The sequence below is a fragment of the Parambassis ranga genome, chromosome 7, assembly GCF_900634625.1.
Source record: "Parambassis ranga chromosome 7, fParRan2.1, whole genome shotgun sequence".
NCBI lineage: Eukaryota > Metazoa > Chordata > Actinopteri > Ambassidae > Parambassis > Parambassis ranga.
In genome coordinates this window covers 6,638,041-6,665,816 of record NC_041028.1, presented here as the reverse complement: position 1 = coordinate 6,665,816, position 27,776 = coordinate 6,638,041, and the positions used below count along the sequence as shown (strand labels likewise).

The following is a 27,776-nucleotide window of genomic DNA, read 5'->3' as shown; positions in this document are numbered from 1 at the left end:
GGAATGAAGTTTAGATCTTCAAGTCCATCTCATGAAACATGGGAGCAAAAACAAAAGTGTTGCGTTTATATTTTTGTTGAGTGTATTTTCCAAATACTCCACATATACACCACTTCCAGTTCAATCCTTTCACAATGAGTTCAGGCGCAGACGCAGTGGCTCAGAGTGAATCTGGTGACTGTACAGTTATGCTATTACATAATTAATGTGTTTATTAAAGATAAGGTGCCTTGGGGTAGCGGAAGCTTTTCTTTAGAGGAAATAATTCCCATTTGTATATGAGTACAAAATACTGCAAAGTGACTAGAGCTCAGCAGCAACAGGATGTGTGAACAGCAACAATGGCTTATAATTCTATACCCCTTGTGTAGCTGCAGCAGGAGTCATAATAATATCGCTGTGTTTACTGCTCTTTGTATTAAAGCAGCAGGGTATATGTCTGCGAGAACCAGCTGGAGGAAAGTGTGTTTAACTTGGGTTATAAGATAAACGGAAACTTTTTCACATGAGCCCTAAATCAGGGTTTTTTCCTTATTTGTGCCTGAACAGGCCACATTTTCTCTCTCTCTCTCTCTCTCGCTCGCTCTCTCTTTCTGTCGATGCAAATTACACAGTCACAAACAGCTTCTTAAACTTTTAATGAGTGATCACAGTGGACATGAATGCACACAGATAAAATATTCATGCTTGCTGGACTTCTGATCAGTGCCTGTGGGATATCATTAGCTTTCCTCGTTTTAGAGGTTTTTGCACATTAGTCTATTAAAAAAATAGGCAGTGATCACTCCCTGCAAGTTTACAGGAGATGGATTGGGATCCATTGAGAAGGAGCTAGGAAGCAACACAATGCATGTTCCTCTATTACAGCTGTTCCATCGTGGATGGCAGGTCATGAAATATTCCTCTTATAGTGATCTTTCTATTGAAGGGCTCAGTACACACAGCATCTTTTTTGCAATTCTTGTGCATTGCAGACTTTTTTTGCATGTTAGTTTAATCACACAGTGTGCTGTAACAGTAAAGCACCCGTGTCCTCATTTTGCAGACAAACTGCAGCAGCGACCGTGGAAAGCCTCCACAGACTCTCTGAAGCACAGCACAGTAAACCACATGATTTGATAAAGATAGCTGACCCATTGTACTGTACACCAACCGAGCATCTCCTGGCGACAGCAACGACGGCTGATTCACATATACCACTACATGCCAATAACAGCATCAGTGTGGAAAAACCACATGAGTCAAGCATGTGCACAATTTTCAGTCTAGTCACAGGCAAAACCACAACACCTTTTCTTTATCTAAATGTCTGCTGTAAGTACTCTCTAAGATGGTTATCCTAACTGAAAGGCAGCCTGGAAAAGGATCATTGCCACTTAAAACAATTACTGTTTCATTCATTATACACGGCTGATACAACTTGGTTTCTAGACAAGTAGTGCTTTAAATCACCTTTAAAAAATTAGTAAGACAATGCTACCGTACCAAAAAGGTCTGAGCTTACCGAGCATCACCAACATTCTCAGAACTACATTTATGTTTTTATTACACTATTTAATAGGGGATATCATCACACATCATTTCTACACTGCCTTATATCAGGACCTCATATAACTAAGGTACACTATAACAGAGAAAATAACCCCGATTACATTAGTGCTATTTTCTGGTTAAATAAACAAGTGCATGCTAGCATTTTTATTTTTCAAATTTATCTTAAAATTTGATTATAACCTTTTTAGTTTTATTTTTTTTTCTTTAAAGCCTAATCTAAGTATTTTTCATGCAAAACTGGAATGCAGCAAATGAAAAGCTGTCCTTTGTAAATAAAGATGAACAAACTTTCCTAAATTTTCCTGCTAGTGTTTTCGACGCTCAGTGTGGGAAGCTCCATAAACTGCCAACTGTCGGATAGACTTGCTTTTGGAGCTAACCTCAAGTGACAGTATTTACAATTAGTCTGGGAAGAACAAGCTGATAACAGCCTGTTTAATACAGTAGTATCCAAACATCAGAATTGGGTGAAATATGAGGCTGAGTGAAACAGAAGAAGCAGAATGTGAAACAAAACTTTCCCAAAATGTCCAGCTGACAGATGCTTCTCTCTCCTCTCATTCGCACAATAACAAAAATTACTAAATGGTTAATAATAATTAGTTGCAATAATTAGTATATATACTATATATATATGTATATCATATATAGTATATAGATATTAGTGTCATATTAGTCATATTAGTGACAGGGGTATAAGCCATACTCATTACTGCGAAGCATTACCTCTACAAGCGGTTTCTCTGTCTACATTTCCAGTAACACTCCACAGCTCACTGGGGAGCTCCAGCAGAAGTTGCCAAACAGATCAATAATTCATCCACCCAAAACAAGATTTTACAATGAATTGGAAATGCAAAACTGATCCTCTTCTGGGTGAGTGAAAGTGCAAGTGCATGCGTTTTTTTTTTGTTTTTTTTCAAATGATAGAAATGATCATTTTAATTCTGTTCAGTGGTGCATCACTCATCAAATGTACCTTACCTGCTTCTTTGGAGAGCTGTGTGAAGGCCTCCACTCCTTTCTCTCCATAGCTGCCCTCTGAGGCAATGGTGGAGACATACATCCACCCAAGGGCCCGGATAATGTCCACCATAGCCTGGGCCTGGAAGGAGTCTGGAGGAACGACCCGTGAGAAGAAGTCATAGCGCCTGTCGTCACTCAGCTCCGGGGCCGTTGACGCATAGCTGATCTGAGGTATCTTAAAGAGAAACATGCAGAAGGGAACGTTTACTCATGTGTTACTCACATTCTGGCTTTGTCAAATATGACTACTTATTTAGTGTACAGTAAACAACATTAAATGTTCAGTATTCGGAGTGCAAAATTCATGCACTATACCCACTTATCCTCAGCTAAGTGCTGTGGAATTCCCCACAGTGGAATGAGAAGGCCATAGGATTACTACATATTTAATGATTAAGATAAAGTACAATGCAATGGTGTGGAGTGATACCACTCACACTCTATGTACACAGCTATGTACAGGAACTGGTAAGCATAGCTTGGTGGGAGAAAAACACGGTAAACTATTATAACTCATTTTAAAGGTAACAAAATCTGCTCATCAGCACCTCTGCAGGCGGAGGTGGGAATTTTTATGTACTATACACTTCCTTTGTCAAAACCAAGGATGCGTCCTTGGTAGTAGGGATCTTTTTATTAGCATATTTGTGGACGCACAAGAGGACTATAGGTGCCTTGACAACACTGTACAATATAAGCGGCCTTAAGAATTATGAATGAAGGACTCAGTCTACAATAGTATTCAAAGACATCACGAGTCCTTCATTGGGTTTTGATGACATAGTAGCCTAGAGAGAATCCTTTTTTAAGAAACACATGCTAGTCAGAGGTGTTAAAAAACTGAGTAAAGATCTCTAAAGCATTTACAAGATTTATTTTCTGGATAAAATTTTAGCACTGTCAGTTACTTACAAACTTCTGTTCTTCAAAAACACAGATGATGGCTGGCATTGACAAAATACAAAACAAATGGCATTTTTCATATTTTTAAGTTACCTTGTCAATTGATCATCTAAGTATAATACTGTATACACATTGCGCAATCATTTGCATAGTCTATATTGGGTTTGTTACCACGGCAACATGCAGCACTGTCATTTCCAACTCTTTAACAATGAAGACTTATTGCAAAAAATGTTTCAGCACTTTTTTAGGAACTTCCAGCAGCCAGTGATTCATTACACTGAGCCCTTAATCCATCACCCTGTAGCATCACTAATTTACTAAACTTAAAAACAAAACTATTTTTCTCACTTATATAAGTCTGTTTGCAGCATAAACTATACCCAAACTGACAAATAAATATTACACAAACACTATAGATTGATACATTTGTTGAGAGATTCTGAATGAATATTACACATGCAGACAAATTCCTGAGTACCATGTTCACACTCCAAAGAAAGGAGTGTAATCACACTTAATTATCACTAACTGTGCAACTTCCTGACCATGTAGATAAAGAAGAACATCCCACAAGGATACAAAATGGGTTCTTATCAGTCAAGCTCTTTACAAAGATGCAACGTAGTCATTTTTCTTTAATGTTCAGAAACCTGTTAATAGTCTGCAGGTGTTAATCTTACCCCCAAACACTTGTTAAAGTTGTTGAGGCTTTTAGCCACGCTAGCACAATGGCTGCAGCTCTGTCAGTTTGTCAGTACAACACTTGGGCCCAGATTTCACTGATGTGTGCGTTGTCACACTTCTTCTTCCAGTTCTTATGGTCCCTGACGATGAATCCCACTGATCCAGTGATTCCTCTTCAAGGATTCAAGGGTACTTTACTGTCATTCTCACATGAGACATGAAAGAACGAAATGTAGACTCGGGTTTCTGTGTCTAACACTAGGTCTCTGGCACCACAAAGAGTTTAGCTAAGTGATTTGTGATTTTATCTTGAACCTTTTATGGATACACTGGCATGAAACTTGTAGAAATCTAAAAGTAAATTCTTCCACACTGATAGAACTCATAAGGCCACTAGCATGGATGTTAACTTGAGTATCTGCCAGAAAGTGAGGTGACAAGTTGAAGAAAAGTGGTTGAACAGTCAAAGAAAAGACAAGATTGGACAAGAATTCACCTGGGATGGTGCAAATTGATGAAAAGACGTGACTGTGTAGATTTAAATCTGGGCCTCTCCTAGGACTCTAAAGGAAACAGGACGGCAGGAGAATGAGGCAGACAAAAGTTCCTATTTTCCTCTTACAGCTGGAACAGCACAGTGGATATTTAAATGATCAGGTTTAGTTTGCAAAATTGTTTCAAGTAAAAGTAGGAAGAATGAGCAAGAAGGCAATTTGATTGGCGAGGTCCTACACAGGATGAAGTCCTAAATCAGCCAGAATGTTTCAAGTTTTAAAAACTGCAATCAAACTCAATGGGACATGCAGGTTTGAAATGGCCACCTCCCATTTGACAGGTGGAAGCAGTCTGTCACTCCCTGTTCAACCCCGGTGCAGCACCCCATCACACAGTCTAATATATGCACTGTATGAATGCCATCCATTTCTGTTATAGTGATAAAAAGCAGCCGGACACTGGGGAAACACAGGAATGAGGACACAGTGGCTTGCTGATGGGATCAGCTTCAACTCACAGTGTGAGTTATAGCTTTGACCCACAACTCAAAGGGGGTCAACTGCACAGAGCTGACAAATTGAGAAGAGGAGGAAGAGGTCAGCCTCAAGATGACTCAATATGTTTCAAGTCAGAAAAAAAAAAAATTAAAGCTATATGAAAAAAATATAAATCAGCTATCAGTGAATGGAATTTTAAAAAAAAATAGAGGGGGCCAATGCTGCTGCATCACAAGTGAAATCCCTTCAGTGCTGCCTAAATTGAGTGTACTGGGTCAAAGATGGAGTACAACAAAGTAATGGAAAAGCAACAGCAACAGTGATTTGAATTTAAAAGGACTCCTCTTTCCAAAAAGTGAAGCGCCTATTTGGAACATTTGATAGGCTTCTATCTATCAAAGCTCCTGCAGTAATACGGTGGAGTCAAAAGGTGTTATAGGTTTGTTGAATCACGTCCTATCACTGCCCCAGCTGGGACAGAAAGCTGCTTGAACATTTGTCTCTTAAAAATGTTTTTTTTTCTTTTCTTTTCTTTTCTTTTTGCTGCAGGGGAACATTAAGGCAATGTCTTTTTACTTTGTCCCAGGCTTATAGTGTGTTGATACAATTTCTCTACCTCTTATATCCCCTGGGAATCTCCAGCACCATGCAGTACAACATTCATGTTTTTACTCCATGGTTCTTTTAATTACCACTTTGACCTGCAGGTAACAGAAGTGCTAAACCTTGATTGAGAAACAGCTGAGGTGCGGGGATTAAATCTGTGGAAATTATAATACAAAGAGATGCTGACTGATCCTAATTAGATTGTCATCTGCCATGTAGCCATTTATCCTTCTGTATGAAATAAGTGAATTAAATTTTCTGAACTTGATTATCTTTCTCAGTAGATTATAGGCAAAAACATTTAGCTTTTCCACTTCGGTCACAGTTGCACGATTGATTTGCAAATCCATCAAATAAATAAGCTCTTGTTGCAACAAATTGCAGCAGATTGTAATGTCTTTAGTGGAGTTGATAATGTGAAAATAATAAGGCGAGGAGAATGGATATTTTATCAACATTTTTGGCAAATAATAAGCTTGAAAGGAAGGATTTTTTTTCTCACCTATAGTTGTTTTGTTCTGGTCCAAATCAGCTTAAATCATTTAAAAGACTGTTCGGGAACAGTAGAAGATATGAAGCAATGAGCTGGCATTTTCTTATAATTATGTTTTTTTTCATACTATTTCAAGGTCTCAGCCACTTTACGGACAACCATGGGATAACAATAACACATGTTCAGTTACAGATACATTTTTTAGATCCTGTATGAATTCTTGAATTACACACTCTGCAAAGAAAGTTGTGATTTGTTTTAAAACTGTAAAAAGTATCACACTAAAAATAAATATTGAGTCTGCACAACTAAAACTTGAATATATGACATCATCATAACACAGTCTTATAAATTTATATTTTCTACCCACATAGTTATAGCTCTTAACATGGCCGGACTTGTAATCTTCACCTTATTTAATATTGCCAAATGCACTGTGAGACGTTTAAAGACATCTGAAAATCCTGCACTTTTTGTTTTACATATCTGTACATATTCTATAGCCTTCACTCAGCCGAACAGAACATTGAACTAATAGCTACAAGAGCTCAAACTCATCGGGTATGCCTGGTAGTTGGGTCAGATCAAGGACACTCCCATCCCCACCGCAAACGAGCCAGATCGAGGCCACCTCCTCTGAAGCACACGGCACTACAAGTGAAGGTCCTTTCATCCAAATTGCACTTGATTCTGCTCACATTTCATGTGTCTTCCAACAAAGCATCTGAAGCCATTACATGTGGCGCATGGTGTCATACATAACAAACGTAGGATTGTGTTACACTGGCAACAAGGTGAAAAGGTGATGCCGGCGCCTGAGAGCATTTTGCGTCAATAACGACTACAATAACTGATCGCCGGCAAGTGAAGCCGGGCTAAGAAAGAATGATTAACGATGCCCCCTTTCAGTATCACAATTACCCAAAGCTGATGTCTGGCACCTGTCATCTACAGTATAGATCAAAGTTAGGATTGCTAAGGGTAATCGCCTGGCTTGCTTTTGAATGTATCTGGGCTGACAGGATCGATGGAGGGAAAACACAGAGGTCTGTTATAGGGGACACTGTTTTATTGATTTACCACCACAAAGTGCTGCGGCCGCCTTGAATAAAAATCTGTTTGTTGGAGTCTGAAGACGGTTGAGAAAAAAAAAAGAAGAAAGTGGGAGGAGAAAGAAATGAGAATTTCAACCTGGGTGTTTAAGAGGAGAGGTGACTAACTGAGCCTGAGTAAAGGTTAGACACATTTACAGTTAGTGGGAATGCCAGGTAAAGTTAATTAGAGCGTCACGGCCTTTCAGGTTGAATTTCTTACATATACAGGAGGCCACAAGCACCATAGGCAGCTCTAAATAAAAGGTGAGAGACTGCAATGTTTGTGTTTTAATTGTCTGGCTCTACTAATGTGAAGGTGATGATTCTAATGAGCTGAGAGCAATTCTTGCAGATGCAGCTGTCCGTGCTGATCTGGTCTGGTCTCATATGCAAAAAATAAATGATATTAGAAGGAAAATTTGTAGCATATGGCACAGCAGACGTTTTTCAGGGTAATGGCAACCATCTATCCTTGCCATGTGAGAGGAGGGAGGTCTGCAGATAGGAAAAGACACGCTGTCTTACACAAAGGAGGAAAAGGATTTGACAGTCCATGAGTTCTAAAACAAAAAAAAAACAAAAAAAGCAAAGGCTATCTGAGCTTTTCTCGACAAAACGTTGCACTGAACATCAGTATCAAAAAACTGGAGTGTTGTACAGACAGGGTTTTCTATCCACAAATCCAACAGCAACTCTCAAAAAAACACAGCTCTAAACGAAGTGTGAGTGGCAGAACTGAAAATGTTTCCCATGAATGGCTTTTGCTGAAGCGAGGGCGGCCAGGCAGTTCCTGTTGCAGGAATCCCTGTGCCTCTATTTGCTGCATGATTAGCTTCTAAGTATATCTTGACATCAGTCAGCTCCACTCGGCTGTTTGCAACAATTCTCCGCAGTGACGGCGGAAATGACAGCGGGTTCTGACAGACTCAACTCTAACCCCACGCTGTCTGTGGCTGAATGCCAACACACAGATTGTCCGCATGACACCAGCACAATTACACACATACACACACACACTGCAATTGTGATCCTATGAACTGGCCAAGAAGCCATTTTGAAAGCGAAAATCTACACGCCCAACCCATAAGAGAATAAATGTTTGCTCACAAAAAAACCATCCCTTGTTGCCAGATTTATTTGTAGCTTCACTGGCTGGCGTTGTAAAACAGCTATGGTCGATATTCTATAAACAAAATAATACAGAACGATAAACAGGCCTATAAAGATATTGAGCGGTTATCAAGGTTTACATCTTTCCTGCTAAATCAAGGCTCAGAGGCTCTGTCTCACAGCGGGGGTGGGGAATGAGACAGACATCGGTTTGTATTCAGACAGCAGTGCCATTTGTTAGCAGGGCAGAGGTAATGACTGTGTCCATACATGCAACCTCAGGCTGGGCTTTGGTAATCTCTCTTTACCAGAGCGTGGCACTGCCAACACAGCCGAGGAGGTAGGGAGGATAGGCGGGGGGTAAACCGACAGCTTTCCCTCCCCCTCTCTGTCACTCTCTCCCCCTCTCTTCCTGCCCATCTGTGTCTCTCGTTCTCACTAAAACGCTCCTTTTGTGAAGGCTGCGTTTCATCATTGTGCCCTCACACAACCTGTGACTTTCAGCCCCTCTCTCTCCCCCTTGTTCTCCACCCCTCTGCATGTTTCAGCCCCATCCGAGGAAGAAAAAGTGACTATCGTCTCCCTGTGTGTCTCTCCCTCCCTGTCATCTGTCTGCATGCAGACACGCCCACACAGATGATCAGCAGACACTTCCTGCCCAGAGAGGTCCTCAGGCTGCCAGTTTCCCCCCAAGTCGAGACAATCTGCCCTCAGTCATTTGCTCAAATGCCAGCCAACTTTTCCCCATCTCGCTGTCCCTCAGTTTTTTTTTTCCTTTCCCCATTTTTCATACTATTCTTCATTTCACCCCCTGCTCCAAAAATGATGCTCACATAGCTTTAAAACATTTGCAAATACATCAGCTGGTATTATGTATGTACACAATTTACTGACAGTGTATCAATGTGTAGAAATGTAAGGTTCACTAACGCAACGCTATACATCACACTTTATGGATAGTGAACAACCTGTGCAGCAATTAGATGTGATGATGTGTCTTGTCTTGTTGCTTCTCCATAATCATGCCTCCACTAACTTCCTACTTTCTCTCTTTGAGGCCAGCCTCACATCACTCGCCCCTTTCACCTCTGTCTTTTTCCAGGCTGTTATCTTGCATGGCCCCTACGTAAACAGTGTTTAACCACCGGTCTAGATGTTTATTGTTGCAGCAGCGTTCTGGTGCAGGAATCACAAACACTACCCTTTCAGAGTTGCCCACACTGCTGAACTCTCCTCTGTGTTACATGATCGAAAGTTGGGTTTTTATAATCCTTTATCTAACATGACCTTCCACCGTCTCCTTCTTTCCACCCACTTCTCTTTCTCCCAGTCGATTCCCTCACCCTCTGTCTCTCCCGCTCCCTCCATGCCAGTCCCCTGGGCAGCTCCAGTGCTCTGTGTTGGGCTTGAGCTCTTGCATGGCTGCCCTGCCAGAGTGTATTTTAAGACAACCAGCATGTTTCTCCATGGGTATAGAGGGTAGGTATGACTCACAAATCAGATATTTGACCAGGAGAGCCACACAGTAGAGTAAAGCCGAGGCGTGGGTGGAAAGTGTGGATAGCTCACAAAGGGAACCTGACCGACCTCCATCTTTCCATCTGGTAAACAGACTGCTATTTCAACTCTATTGGTATTTCAAACAAATAATCGTTTCCCAACACCAAATAGCTCTCAAAGCCTCATCAGAGAAGAGTCTGCAATGAGGAGACACTCTATCTATGTAGTGCAGTGTAAAGGTGTAGTGTTGCGTTAGAAACACATCACAAATTGAGCCCACTGACTTAAGGATCTTACCTTTCGAGGCGGCATGACAGCGGAGGTTTTATGCTGTCACTTGTAAAAGTTATTTTGCACAGATCTCTTCAAGTCATTTCATAAAGCCTTATTTGACTTAGGCTTCACTCAAAGAAAAGGCCCTGCAGAGAACAATACGGTTCAGCAGAACAGCATTGATCATCATGGCTGTTCTGTATGCTCTCCTCAGGTGTGACAGAAACTCAACTCACAGTAAGAATAAAACATAGCCTGCAGCTTTATGACTAAGTGTTATCAAGTGTATTCCTTTGAATCCACAGCATCTCGCATTGCACTCGACGGTATTGATTTTTCCTGACTGCAAAGTGCACTGGACGCAGCTTTGTTTTGTTTTTTCAACTCTTCTACTCTTTCTACTGTGCTCTTTATAGCCTTAATTTTTTTCCCTGTAGAACAACCAAAAAACAACATCGCTAAAAACTACATGCCGCTGTGTACCTTTTTAGGAAGGCGTTTCTTTCATGTTCTCACATACAAATGTCTGTGTTTGCGTTGTGGGAATCATTTGTGTGTGCAACATCTTTGCATCTCTGCTCTGCCTCATTGCTTTGTCCAGTGCTAATGTGGGTCTGACATGTTATTCACCAAAGAGCAGGCAGGGGTGCATGTTTTTCCCACCTACACCTGGAGCATGCTGAGTCTGACACATTCATTGTCAGTTGTGCACCTGCAACACTCTGACCTGCATCCCAATGAATCTTTCTGTAGTACCCCCCCCCCCCCTCCCTCCTCCTCCGTCTCTCCCTCTCTCTTCAGACTCGACAGAGCATCATCACCGGGACCATTTCTCCCCTAATAGTGCAGACAATGAGGGCGAGCCTCCTCGATCTTATCTTTCCAGCCTGCTCCTCACAAAGAATTCTTTAGCAGGGCCATGTAATTATGGACTGATCACAGCAGTGGAAAAATATCACAGATATCCTATTCCTTCTGTTAGTGTGTCCGCGCCATTCGCTGGAGACATACAGTGCATGAGAAGAGGAACGTTTTAATAGGCAGTTATCCGCTTGCTTGGCATTGCCTGCAGTGCTGCCTTGAACATCTCCCAGAGTTGAGATTATAGTATCAGCAACACCTGCATTCACAACACGTACCAAACTCACTGTCAGCCCTTATGGATCTGAGTTTCAGAGAAGTTGCAAATGCGTACAAGAAAGTGCAGATGAGTACACTTTCTGGAAAAAGCTTCACACACACACACACACACACACACACACACACACACACATACACAGACTCACACATTAAAGTACCGTAGCTAAAATGAATGTAATGTCTGCTGTTTTGTTTTCACAGGTTATACTGTGTTATTGTAACTGCAGTGTTTTTTCCAAGGGAATGTATGCAGTCGTATTGTGTGGTGTGATCTAAGCAGAGGGTGATAGCAGAATTAGCAGCTTAACTCTCAGCCGGATGTTTACACTCATCGACTAGGGTTTTACAAAACTCACAGAATGACAATGAACATCAAAAAAAAAAAACAGAAATTAAGATGAGATGCAAAACAAATGAAGAAGATGAACAAATAGATAAAGAAACAAATTAATCTGCACTCGGCTGGTAATAAAAGTGACTCAAAAGATAACTGTGTATCTTTCAGGTAGAGCACCTGGGTTTAGTTGCACAGGTTTCACAATGAAAGGCAGACTTGCATTATCCATCACATGACAGCCTGGGAGGATCAGCACAGGTCAATAAAAGTCCCACTCTCCAGCTGTCTCCTAATAGCAAAAACCCAGTCACCTTTCCTTTTTCTGTCTAGACAGGGGGTGGGGGTAGAACAGCCTGAGGAATCTTAGGTTGTGAGTGACTCATGAGGGAATAAAAGTTTTACTGTGAGTGAAACCACAGCATGCTGTCGATGTGACTGGGATGCCAATAAAAGATTATTGAGTCAATCTGCTTTTTAGCCATGTTGAAGACATGGTTCTCTGGATGGTAGTGTGATCAGTCAGTCCCACACTTTGAAGAAGACTGCAGACCGTAAACAAACTGTGCAAGCTTTCTCTGATGTCACCCATGTGGTAGCTCAGGCTGTCACTAATTCTCCTGCACACTTAGGGTTATGTGTTTTATCTCTTCACTGCTAGGAATGCCACAGTGATGATATTTTTCCCAACACAGTAGTAGCTGAGACAGATAACATACTATGTGCTACAGAAAGCTATAAAGAAAGCCAGGTGATATTGAACTTCAAGTAAAACTCATTAAATGTATAACAGCTATCTTCCACCCAGCGGCATACCGTGATAAGAATGATCCTGTATCCACCGGTGATGACCTGGTGGCCCAGGGGCTCGCCATTCTGCTCTTGTTTGTGTAGTTTATCACTCAGAGCATCTGACCTCATAGTCCTGTCAGAAGCTCAGCAGCACCGCTGCATAGCCAGAACAATGGACAATTGTCCACTCCGTGAGCACAAGAAGCTCTCTCCAGAGCTGTACTGAATAACCTGCCAACTCTGTGAGCACTGGACACAGTCTTTCAGACAGAGCTACTCTGTGTAAACAGACTCCCATTCTAACTCAGATCATGCTTCATCAAAGCAAGTGTCTCTGGACTAATGGACCGAGAAGATTTATGTGGAATGTGTTTCTGCGACACGCACATTTCACATAACTTCCACTTGCACTGAGACAAAGTGTGAGTAGGCTGCACAGTGACACGGAGTTCAGAGCCGGAATCAAAGATGCGCAACAGACAACAATTACCCTCAGACAAGTTAACCAGCTGAAACAGGAATCAGCTCCAGTTGCATACAATGGAACTGTCACACATCACTACTGAAGGGTTATCTTTATTTTCAACAAGAGCACGAACATGCATCTCACTCAAAAACAGCTCATGTGGATCTCAAGTCTGCTAATTAGACAATCTGTCCTATATCTTCATTGTATGTTTAGAGAGCTGAGGGGTCTAAGATCCTTTACATTACAAAACATATGAAATATGTTCATCTGTTTTATTTTACCAGCATAAGGTGGATAAAGACAAGATTTGATGTAGACATTCAGTTTTTCTAAGAACTTTCCAGAGTTAAATCCAAATGCCTATATAAATGACGGCAGGGTTAAGAGACAGACAAGGGATGAAAATCTTCAGGATTTGATTTGATTAGGATTCAGGGGCCAATGATTCGATTATTAATCGATTATTGATGCATCATGATGCAGCTTGAATCAATGCATCTTAAAACAATTAAGCAACATATTTCTCTATCACTGAGTTATTAGTAAACACAAGCACTTGCTATAGATAACAGAGAAACATAAGATGAATTGATATTTTTTATTAAACTAATAGTAGGCATGTACACTAGACCACCTCAATTGTACTGAATTAAAAATATATCCTAGCTTAATCAGACAAAACAAAATTATTTCACTGTACTAAAGTAGGACTTTTATAGAAAAAAATATATAATCTAATTTGTTAGCAATAATAGTGCTTTCAGATTTCATTAAGCAACATAAAAGGCAGTTATGGGCAACTAGTCACTTTGATAACTGTGTGTGTGATGGGGCAGGCTGTGGGCATCAAGTGAAGAGAAAGGCTGGTAAACAGATGATAATAAAGTACAATGAAAAATAAGCAGTAAAAACTACCTGACACAAGCTATGTTAATCAGCCCATCATTAATAGATGGACTTATGATAGCAGACAGTAGCTAACTAGTTAGTAGGTAACTAACGAGGCAGTGCACCAACATCATGATTGACGGACAGCGTGCAGCAAGACACATTCAGTCTTCATCCAGAGTACAGAGTCTGCATGTGGATCAATGCTATAATATTTAATAATCATTTCAGAATCGTTGGCCGAATCATGATGCATCAAAGACACAATTTTTCAACCATCTATAGCAGTATTACTAAAGCTAAACCCATGAATACAGTACAAAGAAGGAGGGGATTATATGAACTGCATATATATATATATATATATATATATATATATATATATACAGCGTTAAAAATTGAATTGATACAGAAAAAAAATTATCAAAGCCTCAGAGGTAAATTTGACTGTTCTGACTCACATCACCTACGTCCAGTGGAGCGAGTGCTTTTAAGTGCCTTGTTTTCATTTAATTATTTATTTAGCCATTCATTTCATGTTCATTAGAGCAGATTCAACATCATAACCCCTGTGTGGATGGTTTCTCCCAATAAAAAGGTGTAATGTGTTTCCAACTGTGCAAAGGAACTGGAAAATTGTTCGAGCACTGAGAGCGAGGGATTATTGCCACCCTGAAAAACACATACACACACACACTTACATGTTTTTGTCATTTAGGTGTTCAGTTCGTTGACGTACTAGTTCACTGGAGATGACCCCCCCACCTCAAAGAAAAAAAAATAAAAGCCATAACCACTCTGTGTCTAACCTCAGGCCTAAACCTTACCAAAAATAAATCTATTGGTTAACGTCGAGGGAAACTGCACAACCTTCCCCAGAGGAGAAGCCATAATATGATTAATTTAGGCTAAAATACATACAAGGATTTGCTCACTAATTATGTGGAGAATCGCCCAATCAGGCCTCCATAAACACTATGAGACATGATTCATCAGTGCCTGCTGGAACGACACATTCTGAGGCTCAGATACCACAAAGAAGGACATAAAAAACAGCAGAGCACTCTCATTTTATAAGCTCACAAAAACCAACTTGAGGTTAAAAAGATCTGATGCTGGATATTGTTGCTCCATAATAAAATAAAAATACTGTCTTTACATTCCTCCAGATGGAACAGGAGGCATATTCACAAGTTTAACCAGTATAATGAAGCTTATACTCTGGTGTCTCAGCAGCCGTGGTATGAAATACAAATATGAGTCAGCCACTCAATAGCAAACTTTCAATAAAGTCTTAGCCCTGAAAATCAAACTTTGTTTTCCGTCAGCTGTGAGGCCAGAATGAGGAAATATTCTCCACAAATATAATGGATACAGAACACATACAGACAAACTCAGAGCCAAAGAATAAAGACTCTGTCTGAACAGTGTTTCCACTACCATTATATCAGGGGGGCACACACACACATACACAGGTGAGCACACTCCCACCAGTGGATAGAGAGCGTGTGTTGTTTTGCTCACGGTTGCTCATGACATGCTAGTTGGATAGACACCCCCCCCCCTCCCGCCAGATCCGTAAACCTAGAGAGAACCTTGAGCATACAATACTGCATACACGTAATTCTGATTCACAAATGTCTGTGTAAATTTTGGGGCAGATACCATGTTTCATTAGCCTTTGACCTCCAGGTAGGAAGCACATGATAGTTCTATGCATAATCTATTGATAAACAACCTGCTATTGATCCCGCTGTCCTCATTAAGGAGGAGAATGTGAGTGCTTCAGTACTGATAAGGCAGTTAAAAAACACTATATTCAGTCATCAATAGCTTCTATACGGTTGTCAATTGTAGTTTATGCAAACCCATTTGAAGGGAAAGAGATTCCCTAATTTGCAAAATGTCAATGGTGATTGAGGTCTTCCCCTAAATCAATGTAACCGGCACATGCAGGCATTTCAGAGAGCACTTGAAATCCCACCCGGATTTGCATCTGAAAACTGTAATCCTGTCAACTGATTTTTTTATTTATGTATGCTCTGGTTGCTGAGGCACAGTATACTTTTCAAGCTCAAAAGAGCAGACACACACAAACACGTTCAAACAGCACTCACACACCAGCACATAGCCAGAAGAGGGAGGGAAAACAAACTCGACGAACATTATCTCAGGGGAAATGCAGACAAAATGAAATTGAAGCTAATGAAACTCTGAAGTTCCCCTTTTTCATTTTCACATGTAAAATCAACAGGTATTTTAGCCTAACTACCCGAGGCCTATGCTGCACTCTAATAATTTAGTAGCCCTGTAAAGGTCCACAGTTTGCTGGCTGATATAATGGTTATATATTACCGGCTGTTGTTTGAAAACATTCTGATGCACCCTGAGGCCCTGCTGTAATAACACAACTGAAGGACAGGGAATGAATCCCGATGACAGTTTTATTATATAGTAAGAGAGAGAGCACTGGACCCCGACATTTCTGAAACACACACACATGCACGCACAATAGCACAAACGCAGGTTGGAATTTACATATTTCCTATTATTTCTGAGAATGGAATTTTGGAAAGATTTGGAGTGTAATTTGGTTTTCAGGATAAGTTATTACACATCCACCAGCAGTGGTAAAAAGTAAAGCAACTCATCTACTATCATTATTACTAGTGCTGCACTAATACCAATAAAATCCTTCATAGTTCACTATAAATACTTTATTTACCACTTAAAGGGAAACTGTTGTTTTTAACCAGACTTCATACCATTACTTTATTGGTAATACCTGTAGATTAATTATGTTTACTCCCCGTCCAACTAATTAAAGCAAATGATCTGCTAACTGTGGCTTAAACTACAAATTGTTCTTCTGTGAACGGGTTCCCATACTCATACATTCAGGACTACTTGTGCAATGAGAAAGACATTGAAGGAATTACGGTATGCCGAGGAGAAAGAGGCCCCTTACAGCCCAGAGTCCAGAGCCCAGAGTCAGGCAGCTCCACCCGACGAGGAGAGAAGTACTGAGCTGCCTTAAACCAGCCAGTTGTGGCAGCTTATAAGACATTTAAAGAAGACAAAAAAGAAAAACATTTGAATTATGCCTAGATATCACACACACTGCCCCAGTTACCCCAGTTTAGCCTCACGTTAGTGCCTGTTTGAAAAACAAACAAACATCTTAGACAGCCACAGCCCCAGTGCATTCTGGATGTTGAAGTTAAACTTCCTTCTGACAAAAAATAAATCCCACAGTCCCACAATCCTGTGGCACTGATTGCTGTCTTTTAAAAAATGAATGAATACACAATGAAGAATTTGAATGATAATTCAGATACTATGTGCCAATAATGCAGCACTTTTAAAAGAGCATCTTCACATTAGTATTTTTCTTTATTGTCTAAGGTATGCTACAATAAAATCCTACCTAAAACAGCTTCAATTTTAAGCTTTTTTCCAAGCAATAATAATAAACAACCATAAAACAAAACAAAAAAACAATTATTTCCTCAGGGCACATGAAAACGATTCTATCTGAGTCAATGCCATCAGAGGAAACTAAGAAAACACTAGCAGAAGGACTATTGTGTTTTCTCCTCCCTCTCTTGCAGCTCTAGCTTCTGTGTGGCGTGTCTCTGGCTTTTTCTTGCTGCTCTTCTGTGGCATGCCCACATTAGAGCCCCTCACATGGGCATGCAGCTTAGCGGAGCCTCGTGCCACCAGCCTCCAGGGACAACAGGACAGACATGTGAGCAGTGCACCTCCTGTCCCTTTTAAGTTTGTACCATGCTGCACAGTGTGTTTTGTGTCTTAAGTGTAATGTTGCATTAACCATTTTGCATAAATAAGGAAGTTACTCTGAACTGTGTGATTGAGGCACTAAGAGTGCCAAACATAGTCTGTCAGGTGGTCACGCCACCGCCCTGACTAAAATATTTCAACAACTGTTGGATGGCCTCCTGCAACCTCTAATTTAGTACAGCTGTTCTTTTTTTCTGCCTGACATTTGTGAATTGTGATTAAATATGCTATAATATATTAATATTGATTTAAATAAAAATGTGTTTAGCTGTAGTCATCTTGGATTTTTGGGTGCTAGGAGTGACCATAGCTCTCAGAGTCAAGAAAGGATCTTTTCTAGGCAGCGATTCTGGGAATGCTACATCATCAAATCCCACTAAAGGACTGTTCTGATGTCAGGGGAACCTTGGAACCCTACCAAGGACTCATTCAGGAGTGCTTCATTCAAAGGATTTTCAAAGATGCTTGTGTGTAGCTTTGTCAAAACACCTAAAGCAATTCTCTGCAAACATACAAAGACAGAGCAAAACAATGAAAGTGGGACCTTTTCAACACCCGGCATGCACATTCCATGATGTGTTTTACAAATGCTATGAGGGATTATTCTGACTTAAAAAAGGTAGTGACTGAATCCAGAGAATGTTTACCAGCATGTTAAAAATGGTGAGCAAAGTATAGCGTCAGCATGTTCACTCATGTCATTGTAGCATTAGCATTCACCTGAAATCACAACAATGCCTATGTATAGCCTGACGCTATACAGACAGGAGGTCATAACGCTATGATATGTCAACTCTGATGTGAGCAGAAGCCTGCATATTAAAATCGCATGCACAGTTCCCTACACGGTAAACAGTCAATCCTGTTTCTCTGCTCATGGGTAATTACCCTCATGAATTTATAACATAAAGCCTTTTATCTGTTCCAGAATGACAACTGTGCATGCATGTCCACTCCAGGACAGCCTATAATGAATTTATAGCAGGGTATCTGCAGAATGAAAGGAGTGGCTAAAACCATTTCTGTGTGGATCCTCACACCTCTCACTGTTGACAAGTGTATGGAATATGTGTTTAATTTAATGATCACACACTGCAATTCTAGTAAAGGTGCAAATTGTGAAGTTTCATCATCTGGGGAAAAATAGGGGATTTAAACTGAAAGCGGGGGGGGGGGGGGGGCAGGAAAATTAAAGCATTCATATTTCATTATAATGAGATGATTATACTGTATATAAAGTATTACAATACATTATTGGTGAATCCTTTCCACTCAGGGCAAATAAAAAGCTCTCACTGCAGATTGCAAAATGCCTATGTTACTATACAGCCCACTTATACATGGCTCCAAGAGGAGAGGGCAATAGCTTCTGTCTCAACCCACAGTGACAGCACTGCTAAACACTGTATGCCATCTGACTTAATATTTGTAAACAACAAACATTAAAAAAGCGTTATATGGTAATTTATTGGCTTTATTGGCTATTATACAAAATTGTTGTGTATAAAATTACCAATTATCACACATCTCACATTATTACAACTGAAACTGCAACTATATAGCTATTTATTGTCTAAATACATAAAACCTACCGTATCCCTACATTTTAGTGTGCAGTAAACATACTTTTAAAGTTGCTGCGTCTTAATGTTTGCACCCTTTTTCCTAAACTGGAACATCTTTTATGTGTGGAGTGGGGATTCTCCCTGACAAGTAAATCCACAGCATTAGTCTTAAGTGCAATATAATTTCTTAGGTGCCATGTGATGTGAGAGCTGGATAGGGAAAGTGTTGAGAAAGGGATAAAGCAGAGAACAAAGAGCAGAACCCATGCAGGCCTAGGAGGAACCACAACACATGCCTCCTTTTGATGCAGCAGACTCTCTCACAGGAAGCACCAGAAGCAGCCTTTTAAATAAATTCACTTAACTCATTTACCAACATTTGAAGAACTGCGAGACAAGTGGCTGTTCACATTTAAAAGGCAAATTTCATATTGATCTCTGCATACATTTTGTATGCGTGTGAGGTTTCTAAGGCAAAAAAAACAGACTTAGATGTGTTATTTAGTCATATGGGACATAAGTCCAATAGAGTGTGTAACTTTGTATTTCAGGCTTGGTCCAGAATATTGCATGGATCACTGAAACAAACTACACTGAGCCCTGTGATAATGCCTTTCAGGCCACACTGGATCTTTTCTTGCTGAAGCAATGGGGACAGTTTTTTGCTTTTGGAGGGATGAGTGAGAAGCAAACCGGCAGCCAGCAGCCAGAGACCTCCCCATGCTTCTCCACTCATCCCCATAAGAGGATCGGACATAATGGGGTTTCCTCTTCCATGGCTCCTTCTGCTCCCCAGATAAACTGGAGAAAACTTCCAACAAAGTCCAAAGAGTGCTATTGTCGTCACATTTTACAGTCATTCTGACAATAAGTTTCCGCAGGACAGGGGCGTGACCTCAATGTGAGCAGCGCTTAGCTTTTAAGAAGGTGTAGTTGAATAAAATAGGGGTAAAAAAACCCCTTTGGAAGAGTCAAGCTCAGCAATTGTCAAGCAAAGACCCCAGACTTGTGCAAAAATGAGGGACAGCACCTCCATTAAAAACACAGAAACCATATGTAAAAGCTATATATTAGGTCACAACGCAATACGCTATATGTCTGAAAACAAATAAAGAAGAATGTATGCAGTGTTTTCATTGAGAAACATTTATTCATATAGCAAGCTATTATGTAGCTGAATAATGAAGTACACCCTCCCCCCAGGGCCTATGGGAATTGCCAAGACCTTAATATCAGGCGTGCATGTTTTCTCATACTCTCCCTGTGGCAGGCAGCTGACCTAATGACCTCATGTCAATAGCAATGACAACTTGTCTAACATAGGAATATTTTATTCATTGTGTTAATATTGCATTAGCTGCTCACGTTATGTTTTTTTTTTGTGTGTGTGAATTAAGCCGGCAGCGATGTGAAAAATCAGAAAAAAATGAGAATAGATAGTTGAGTTTACACTCTTGACTTTGCACGTTGAGGCTCAATGAGATATTATCACACTATTTTGGCACATTTACAACTCAGTCATTTTGTAATCTCAAAACAGAAAGTGAAACAAAGCCCAATCATTGCACATATTGCTTAACAAGCTCACAGGTTGTCAATCCCAGTGCTATTTCTCCATCTGAAGAGATAATCACTGTACAAATAATTGCACCTTAGTGTCTCAAAGTGTAACAAAAGGTGAGATGCATTTGCTGTTTGTAATGAATTGATCTTGCTTTGCTCACTTCCTTCCACAGTTCAATCTGTTTGAACCCTGCCCTGAGAAGCTGCAAGACTTAACAATCTACAGCCAATATGAAAGAGCACATGGGATTGACTTCTTCTTAAGTCAGTATTGATCAGTTGTATCTTTGTTTGTATGCTTGAAGAACACAGGCAGTTCATGTTGTGCAAGTGTAAGAAAGAAAATGAGTTCAAATGTGTGTCATTCTCAACTTGTGGACTGCTATTGTTAGCCTGTTAATGATGCTACAACACCCACGGCTTATGTTTGTAACCCTGCCCACGTGCATTTTGCCACAGCGTGTGAGGAAATTTCACCTTGCCAAATCTGCTTTGAACTGGCCATAAGTCAGTGTCTGATTAAATGGTTGAAATAAAAACCAGCAGGGCTCACAGTCCCGAGGACCAGAAGTAAGAAGCACTGTACCACAAATAATATATTCAGCATATATATCTACACACTATAAATCAAAAAATAAAGTGCAACATATTTACTTCGAAGTTCCACAACGCTTATTTTTCTATTATTTGTGTGTTTTTTATTCTAACAACTCCAACAAAAGTATAACTGCATAATTTATAATAATGCTTAAAATAAAAGTGCTGTATACAAAGGTTTGTTTTGGTCATTTCTGTTTTCTCTGTCTGTCTCTTTTTTGATGGTTTGGGTGTAACAAATAGAAAAGAAAAAAAAACTCATCACAAACATAACTTGCATAAAATCTGCATAAATGTGTTAGTGTAACTGTTGAGTCATCAATCCTCTACAGTCTGCCAGGAATTCCAAAAAGGTTATAATATAATAATAATAAATAAAATACAAATTCTCAGAGTCAGCATTATTTTGGAGGGTCCTGTTTGGGGTTGAGTCAAAACTTTACTTACTTATTTGTGTATTGTGTTAAAAATGCATCATCAGACTGTCCAAGTCCAGGACACAGTTATTTGTGTCTGATTTCAGGAGTTTGGTAAATGTGAGGCACAAAAACTACTCTGGGTAGGTTTGGGAATCATTGTGGGTTTGGGATGAAAGAGATCCAACTTAAAAACATCAAATTCAAGGCGAACCTTTCTAATGTGGAGCAAGCTGTGGTAGCTTAATTTTCCTGGTTACCACAGTGGTCACCCACCCCAACCTTATTCACATGAGGATTCAGAGCTGCAGAAACTCAACTTGTTGTAATCTCTGTAAACCACTAATGCAGTTTTTCTGATCAGACTAAGCTCTAAAGACATTTACAGCCAAGTTTTGAAAGATACTTAGTGTGTGTTAAGGGTTGCTTTAAATATAACAAATGCAAGCGATAGATCTGCAGATCCACTTAATTTAGTGAATTGGGAATGCTGGAGCACACCAAACAAACTCTGGTGCAGCTGAGATTAAATATAAATCAAGCACAAGACAAAATACATCTAAAGAAACCAAAAAACGATATATGCAACCCTAAAAGTCAAATACAGTAACACAACATAAAGCAGGTGGGCACAGCATTGTCTTGGAGGCACAGTCGCCACAATACATGTCACAAGAGTTAGTCAAAATTAGGTTGTGACCTAATAATAAAAATGGCAGCATGAATAGTTCCTAATTTGGTTCAACCAAGGGAATCACATGAGTGTATGTGTACAAGCATAGTGATTTAATAACCAGGCTTATCGTCTCGTGTATTTAATCAATCACCACATCCTCACAGACTAAAAGAACAATTTTAGGATTAGGTGTGTTGTTTTTTCATCATTGTTGAATAAACAATGAAACCAGAGTTCTTGTGTTATTGAAGTGTGGAAATTTAATGTGGAGATTCTTTGACTCATATTCCAGTATTCAGTAATTCTCTTTTTCTATTCTGAATAACTCACGGCTCACAGCAAAGAAGGGCAAATATCTTTCAGTGGGTTTGATGGCTTAATAAAGTCGTCATCATTCAGTCAAGTTTTCAATTTCCATCCAGAAGGTAAATCCCACTGAATTCTCAGAGGAGAAAAATATCCAACCTTTCTTTTTCTCTGTAATTGAACACTATAGGTTAGGCTGTTAACAGGGACTTTTTCCTAAATCTGATGTTCAATGACAAATCCGACTCTGTAATTTGTTTTATAAAGGTTTAGGTATGAGTTGAAATGCCAAACTTTATTTTTTCTGTTGTGCATGTTTTGTTGTTAAGTCAAAACATACTGAGTCGGGTTTCTGTGTCACAGTCTGAATAAAAGCCAATTAGCGAGTGATGGAGAGAAAATACATGAGCTGAAGCCAGTGGTGTGGATCATTAAACATCCACAATACGGTCCTGTTTTCATTCCCTACCAGTGGTAACAGGGCAATTTGTGTGCATATGCGTGTGTCTACTAATAGACACACTAATATGCTGTGTACTTTATACTTTACTTTATATACCACCTTGTGCTTTATGTGGCTGCACACAGTATAGGTTTGAGACTTATTGACCTGAGGATCTATGTACAAATGGCAACCGTGTTTAGAAAAACTAGACATATTTAACCTCTGCCACTTAGTGTCACTTCCACAGATTGCTACATAACACACACATACACATGGCCTTCATATTCCTTTGGTGTTCATCTTTAGTACTGTCAGATGAATAGATCACACTGCAAGGCTTCAATCTCCACCAAATCAGTCACAGTGATGATTCTGTGAAAAAAAAGAGAGATAAAAAGCCGACCGGAGCCTGTCAGGGCTATGAGAGCAGAGGACGTCAATGCCTCACTTAGACAGCTAGTCTGAAGGGGCCGCTTCCCCAGACAGGAGGACAAGACGGAGTTCACCTGCATTCAATACAAAGTTTTACCTCTGCCTCTGGGAGAACAGATGCGACAGAGAATAGAAGGCTGTGCTCCCTGATGTAAATGTCATCTGGATAAAAATCAATTTCATGATTCATTCAAGAGGCCAGAAAACTTACAAATGAACAAAGTTGCTCAGTGTTTCCAACCGCAGTGTTGTCCCCCTGCTCGTGAACTGAGCATGAGGAGGGACTGGATGATTTTTCAACATCATAGGTCCTGATAACAATTCAAAAGTTTGGCTGATTGATTTTCGTCCTCCTGTGGCATTGTTGCTTCTCATTTCCAACACAGCATGAAAGGCACTGAAATAAAAACATCTTAGCAGCAAATCGGCCTCACCATGGCAACAGTATTGATCAACTCTCCTGGGCCCTCTGAAAAATCCATCCCTCATGTCAATTTCCCAGCGATAACAGTTCAGCAGCTACTCATATCTTGAATAGACAGGCATGATATTTAGAATCTGGCAATAAAATCTACAATCATTACTTAGCTTCCCTGATGATTCATTTATCACAGGAGCAAGACACAAGATGACTTCATGATATTCAGTAAGGTGAAGTGAAGTTAGGCTAGGAGGACAGCTCAGGGAGAAGACACTGTCCACAGGCTTGAAGTGTAATGACTCAACTTCAAGGTCCATTGGACTGCCTAGTTATGAAGCATGTTCAAAAAATTGAAATAGTAATTTAAATCAAGTAAGACAAGATATTGAACACTTTGTACTGAGCTCATTTGATGTCTCTTCTGTTTGATTTTTTCTTTCATTATTTCTGAACAGGTTTTCATTGAAGCTTTTGACTCATTTGATAGTTGACAGATGATAACGATCTCAGAAACTTGGAGTTGCTGCTAGATACCAATCAAACGGTGCGATTAATGAGGGTAAATGGGCAAGGAGCTCTCACTTCTGGTATGTATTCATTATGCAGTATCATGTGGCCTCACATTTAATTTAGTATCTCTGTATTATCAATACACTGAACTGCGCTGTGGAGAAAACAGGTTCGAAGGAATTTCTCGTCTCTCTCAGGTGCACAGATTTCACAATGGTGATTAAATTTACCTAACACCGCAAACACTTCAGGGAAATGAGACGATATGCAGAGTGATGGACAGAGCGGCGCAACAACTGCTGTCAATCCACACACACATTCCCCGAGCTTGATTACAACGCCTGAGCTTCAGCGCCACATTGCACACGAACTACACCTACACTCTGACAGCTTGACACTTACAGAAATACTGGTGCGAGGAGGATAGAATAAAAAGCATTAGGGACTAATCTTGCTTCCCTTTAAGACCCTAAATTTCACCAGTGCACACATATTAATGTTACCCAGCTTGCATGAAAAGGAGGAAGTCTCGCAACCCTCACATTCTGCAACAAAATAATGAGCGTAGTGAGGATGCTTCAAAGCATAACTGGAGGGTTCTTTTTCTTTACAAACTTAGAATAATAAAAATTTAATATGTTAACTCATCCAATGAACAATGAATAGGAACCAAAGCCAGGCTGAAGGTTGTGGTAGGGACCATCAGTATATAACTGTCCAGCCAGAGGAGCCACAAAACCCCAGAGGATGGCTGCTGTGGAAAAAAAAGAAAGAGTGCTGTGTGTGAAAAGAAAAAGGAAGAGGAAGGGTGGGGAAGGCACGACATGATGGGGGCTAAAAGCTTGTTAAGTACTCTGATGCTCTTACAGTTGCAGTTAAACGGCTACTTACAGCCAGGCCCATGGTTTGTCTAATTGAACTGAAACAAAACACTAAATGACAAGACTCTGAGTTACAATCTGCAACCGCAGATCAATCAGCCTCAACACCACCATCCTTACACCAGAAAACAGGAAAAAAAATAAAAACCCTGCACATTTTGCAGAAAGCATTGACACGGTATTGAAAGTAATTAGACATTTTGCTATGGAGATGTCTTTTAAATAATTAATTTGCTGTATTGGTGCCCTGCTGTGCTTCCCATTCCACTGCAGCACCAGCAGTGGGCCAACACTATAACATGACTCCCAGCCAACAGGATATAGAAATATCTTCCCATAAACCCAAAGCTTAGTCATTTTGAAATTAGTGGTACAAATTCATTTCATGTACTTGTAGCCATTAGAGCTCAATTAGGTTGCACTGAGTTTGAAGCAATTTCATTTTGAAGAGGAGGGCCCCCTGTAGATAAAAGCAAGCCAACTAAAGCTTTCAGGTTCAAAACAATTCATAAAAAAGCGCCTGCAGTCTTACCATACAAGAGCCTCATATAATCATGTGCAATCACATGAATCAGGCCTGTTATTCTCAGGAGGGGGTTGTTGAGTTTGGGTGTGATTGTGTCAGGCTGTCAGTGCCCACTCATCCAGACTCCGGAGTGAGACTGGAACAGACGGGAGCTGTTCTTTCAGCACCACCGGGGACAAGCAACAGCACACTCAGCTGTCTCCTCCACACTGTGTAGTGGATTGGAAAACCACCCAAACTCACTTCACCTCGCTTTTATGTCCACGTTTTAAAAGATGGAAAGATGTCTCGGTGAGGATAACCCATAACAGCTGAAAATAGAAATATTCTTCTTACATCTGGGAATGTCTCTTTGCTTTCACAGTTTTTTTTAGTTGTTTACCACTTTTGCATTGCTTTTCATCTGCTTCCCGTGACTGTGTGGGAAGCAGCGAGAAGACACATCACTTTCATTCCCCCACCGAAGCTCATTATAGCTGTAATAGCAAAGAAATATTCGACTATAAAACTGGTGTGCACACTCAAACACTTGCCTGAAAGAGGCGTAGGATGTTGGCAACCATAATCGATACCGAACTCGCTGAGGCTCCGATGACTCCCACCACTTTTTCAGGCTTGACAAACACCGGTGGCTCCCCATTAGTGCACCTCACGTCTGAGGTGTCCTTCGTGATCAGGGCTTGCACAAAAGTTAATGACTGCTCCAGTGCGTACGTATCCCTCGAACAAGTGTCCAGCACCCGAGCACCCAGGGTGATGTTGGGTAAGAGTTGTTCGTCCTGGTTAATTTGGTCCAAAGCGTACATCATGGCCTCGAGCCGCTGGATGCCGTTCTCTTTTTTGAGGTCCCCGCACGGCGTACCGTCAATCCCTCTGCTGTGCACCGGGAAGAGTCCACCGAGGGTCAGGTGCCCCTCAGTCCTTATTGAATGGGGTGCATAAGTCTCCTGAGGCAGCGCGAAATCTACCACAGTCCTCATGAACCAAAAGAGCCTCCATACAGAGCTCAGCTTCACGCGCACACCGGGACGAGCCATAATCAACTTTTATGAAGAATGAAGCCTGCAATCCGCAAAAAGTGACAAAAAAAAAACACCACAAAGGCTGAGAAGTTTGTTAAAAAGAATCCATTCCTGTCACCAAGGAGGAGATTCAACAAGCTGGGCTAAAGAACCAAGACGCAGCAGAAGGATCAGGCAAACTGCGCCCATCGTTTTGCGGCCAGGAGTGAGCGATGCAGCTTGTTGAATAGTGAAGCCCAGAACGGTAATTCAGCTCCCTCGGAACAGGAAGGCTACATCCATTAGTGAGAGGATATCAGGAAAAGACAACGCTCGGCGCAGATGAACTGGCCTAATTTAGTCCATTTATGCTCAAATCCAAAGAGCGACTGGAAACACAGGGAAGCGAAGAACTGGCATATCTTTACAGGGCGAACGCCGTAATTCGACAAAGTAGCCTAACAGGTAACGATGTCTCACAAATTACCTCTTCAATTCTAAAATGTTAGGTCCTGCAGAAGTGGGTGACATTCTTCTTGCTCAGAACAACTCCACGGGAGCGCAGGGATGGCTCGCTCGGCTGTGGTGCCTGTCTCCCAGGGGTGCATATCATCTCCACAGTCTCCGAAGAAAGAGAGAGAGAGAGAGAGAGAGAGAGAGAGAGAAACGACCAGCGTGAGCGCAAATGTGCGTTCACTACGCAGAAGGCTAAGAAAACCCTGCTAATTAAATCCCTGGCTCTTTCTTGGTCTCCGCAACCGGTCGCATTTATACA

General features: G+C 40.7%; 1 protein-coding gene across 1 annotated transcript in view; it reads right to left on the bottom strand.

The window, feature by feature from the left end:
- Positions 1-27,037, bottom strand: part of LOC114438347 (metabotropic glutamate receptor 7-like) — a 63,807-nt gene extending 36,770 nt beyond the window's left edge. The window contains exons 1-2 of the mRNA XM_028409612.1: positions 26,534-27,037; positions 2,539-2,755 (exon numbers count right to left, since the gene is read on the bottom strand). Of these exons, the coding sequence (XP_028265413.1) occupies positions 2,539-2,755; positions 26,534-27,037 (721 nt within the window). The remainder of the gene's footprint in view (positions 1-2,538; positions 2,756-26,533) is intronic.
- Positions 27,038-27,776: the final 739 nt, after the last annotated feature.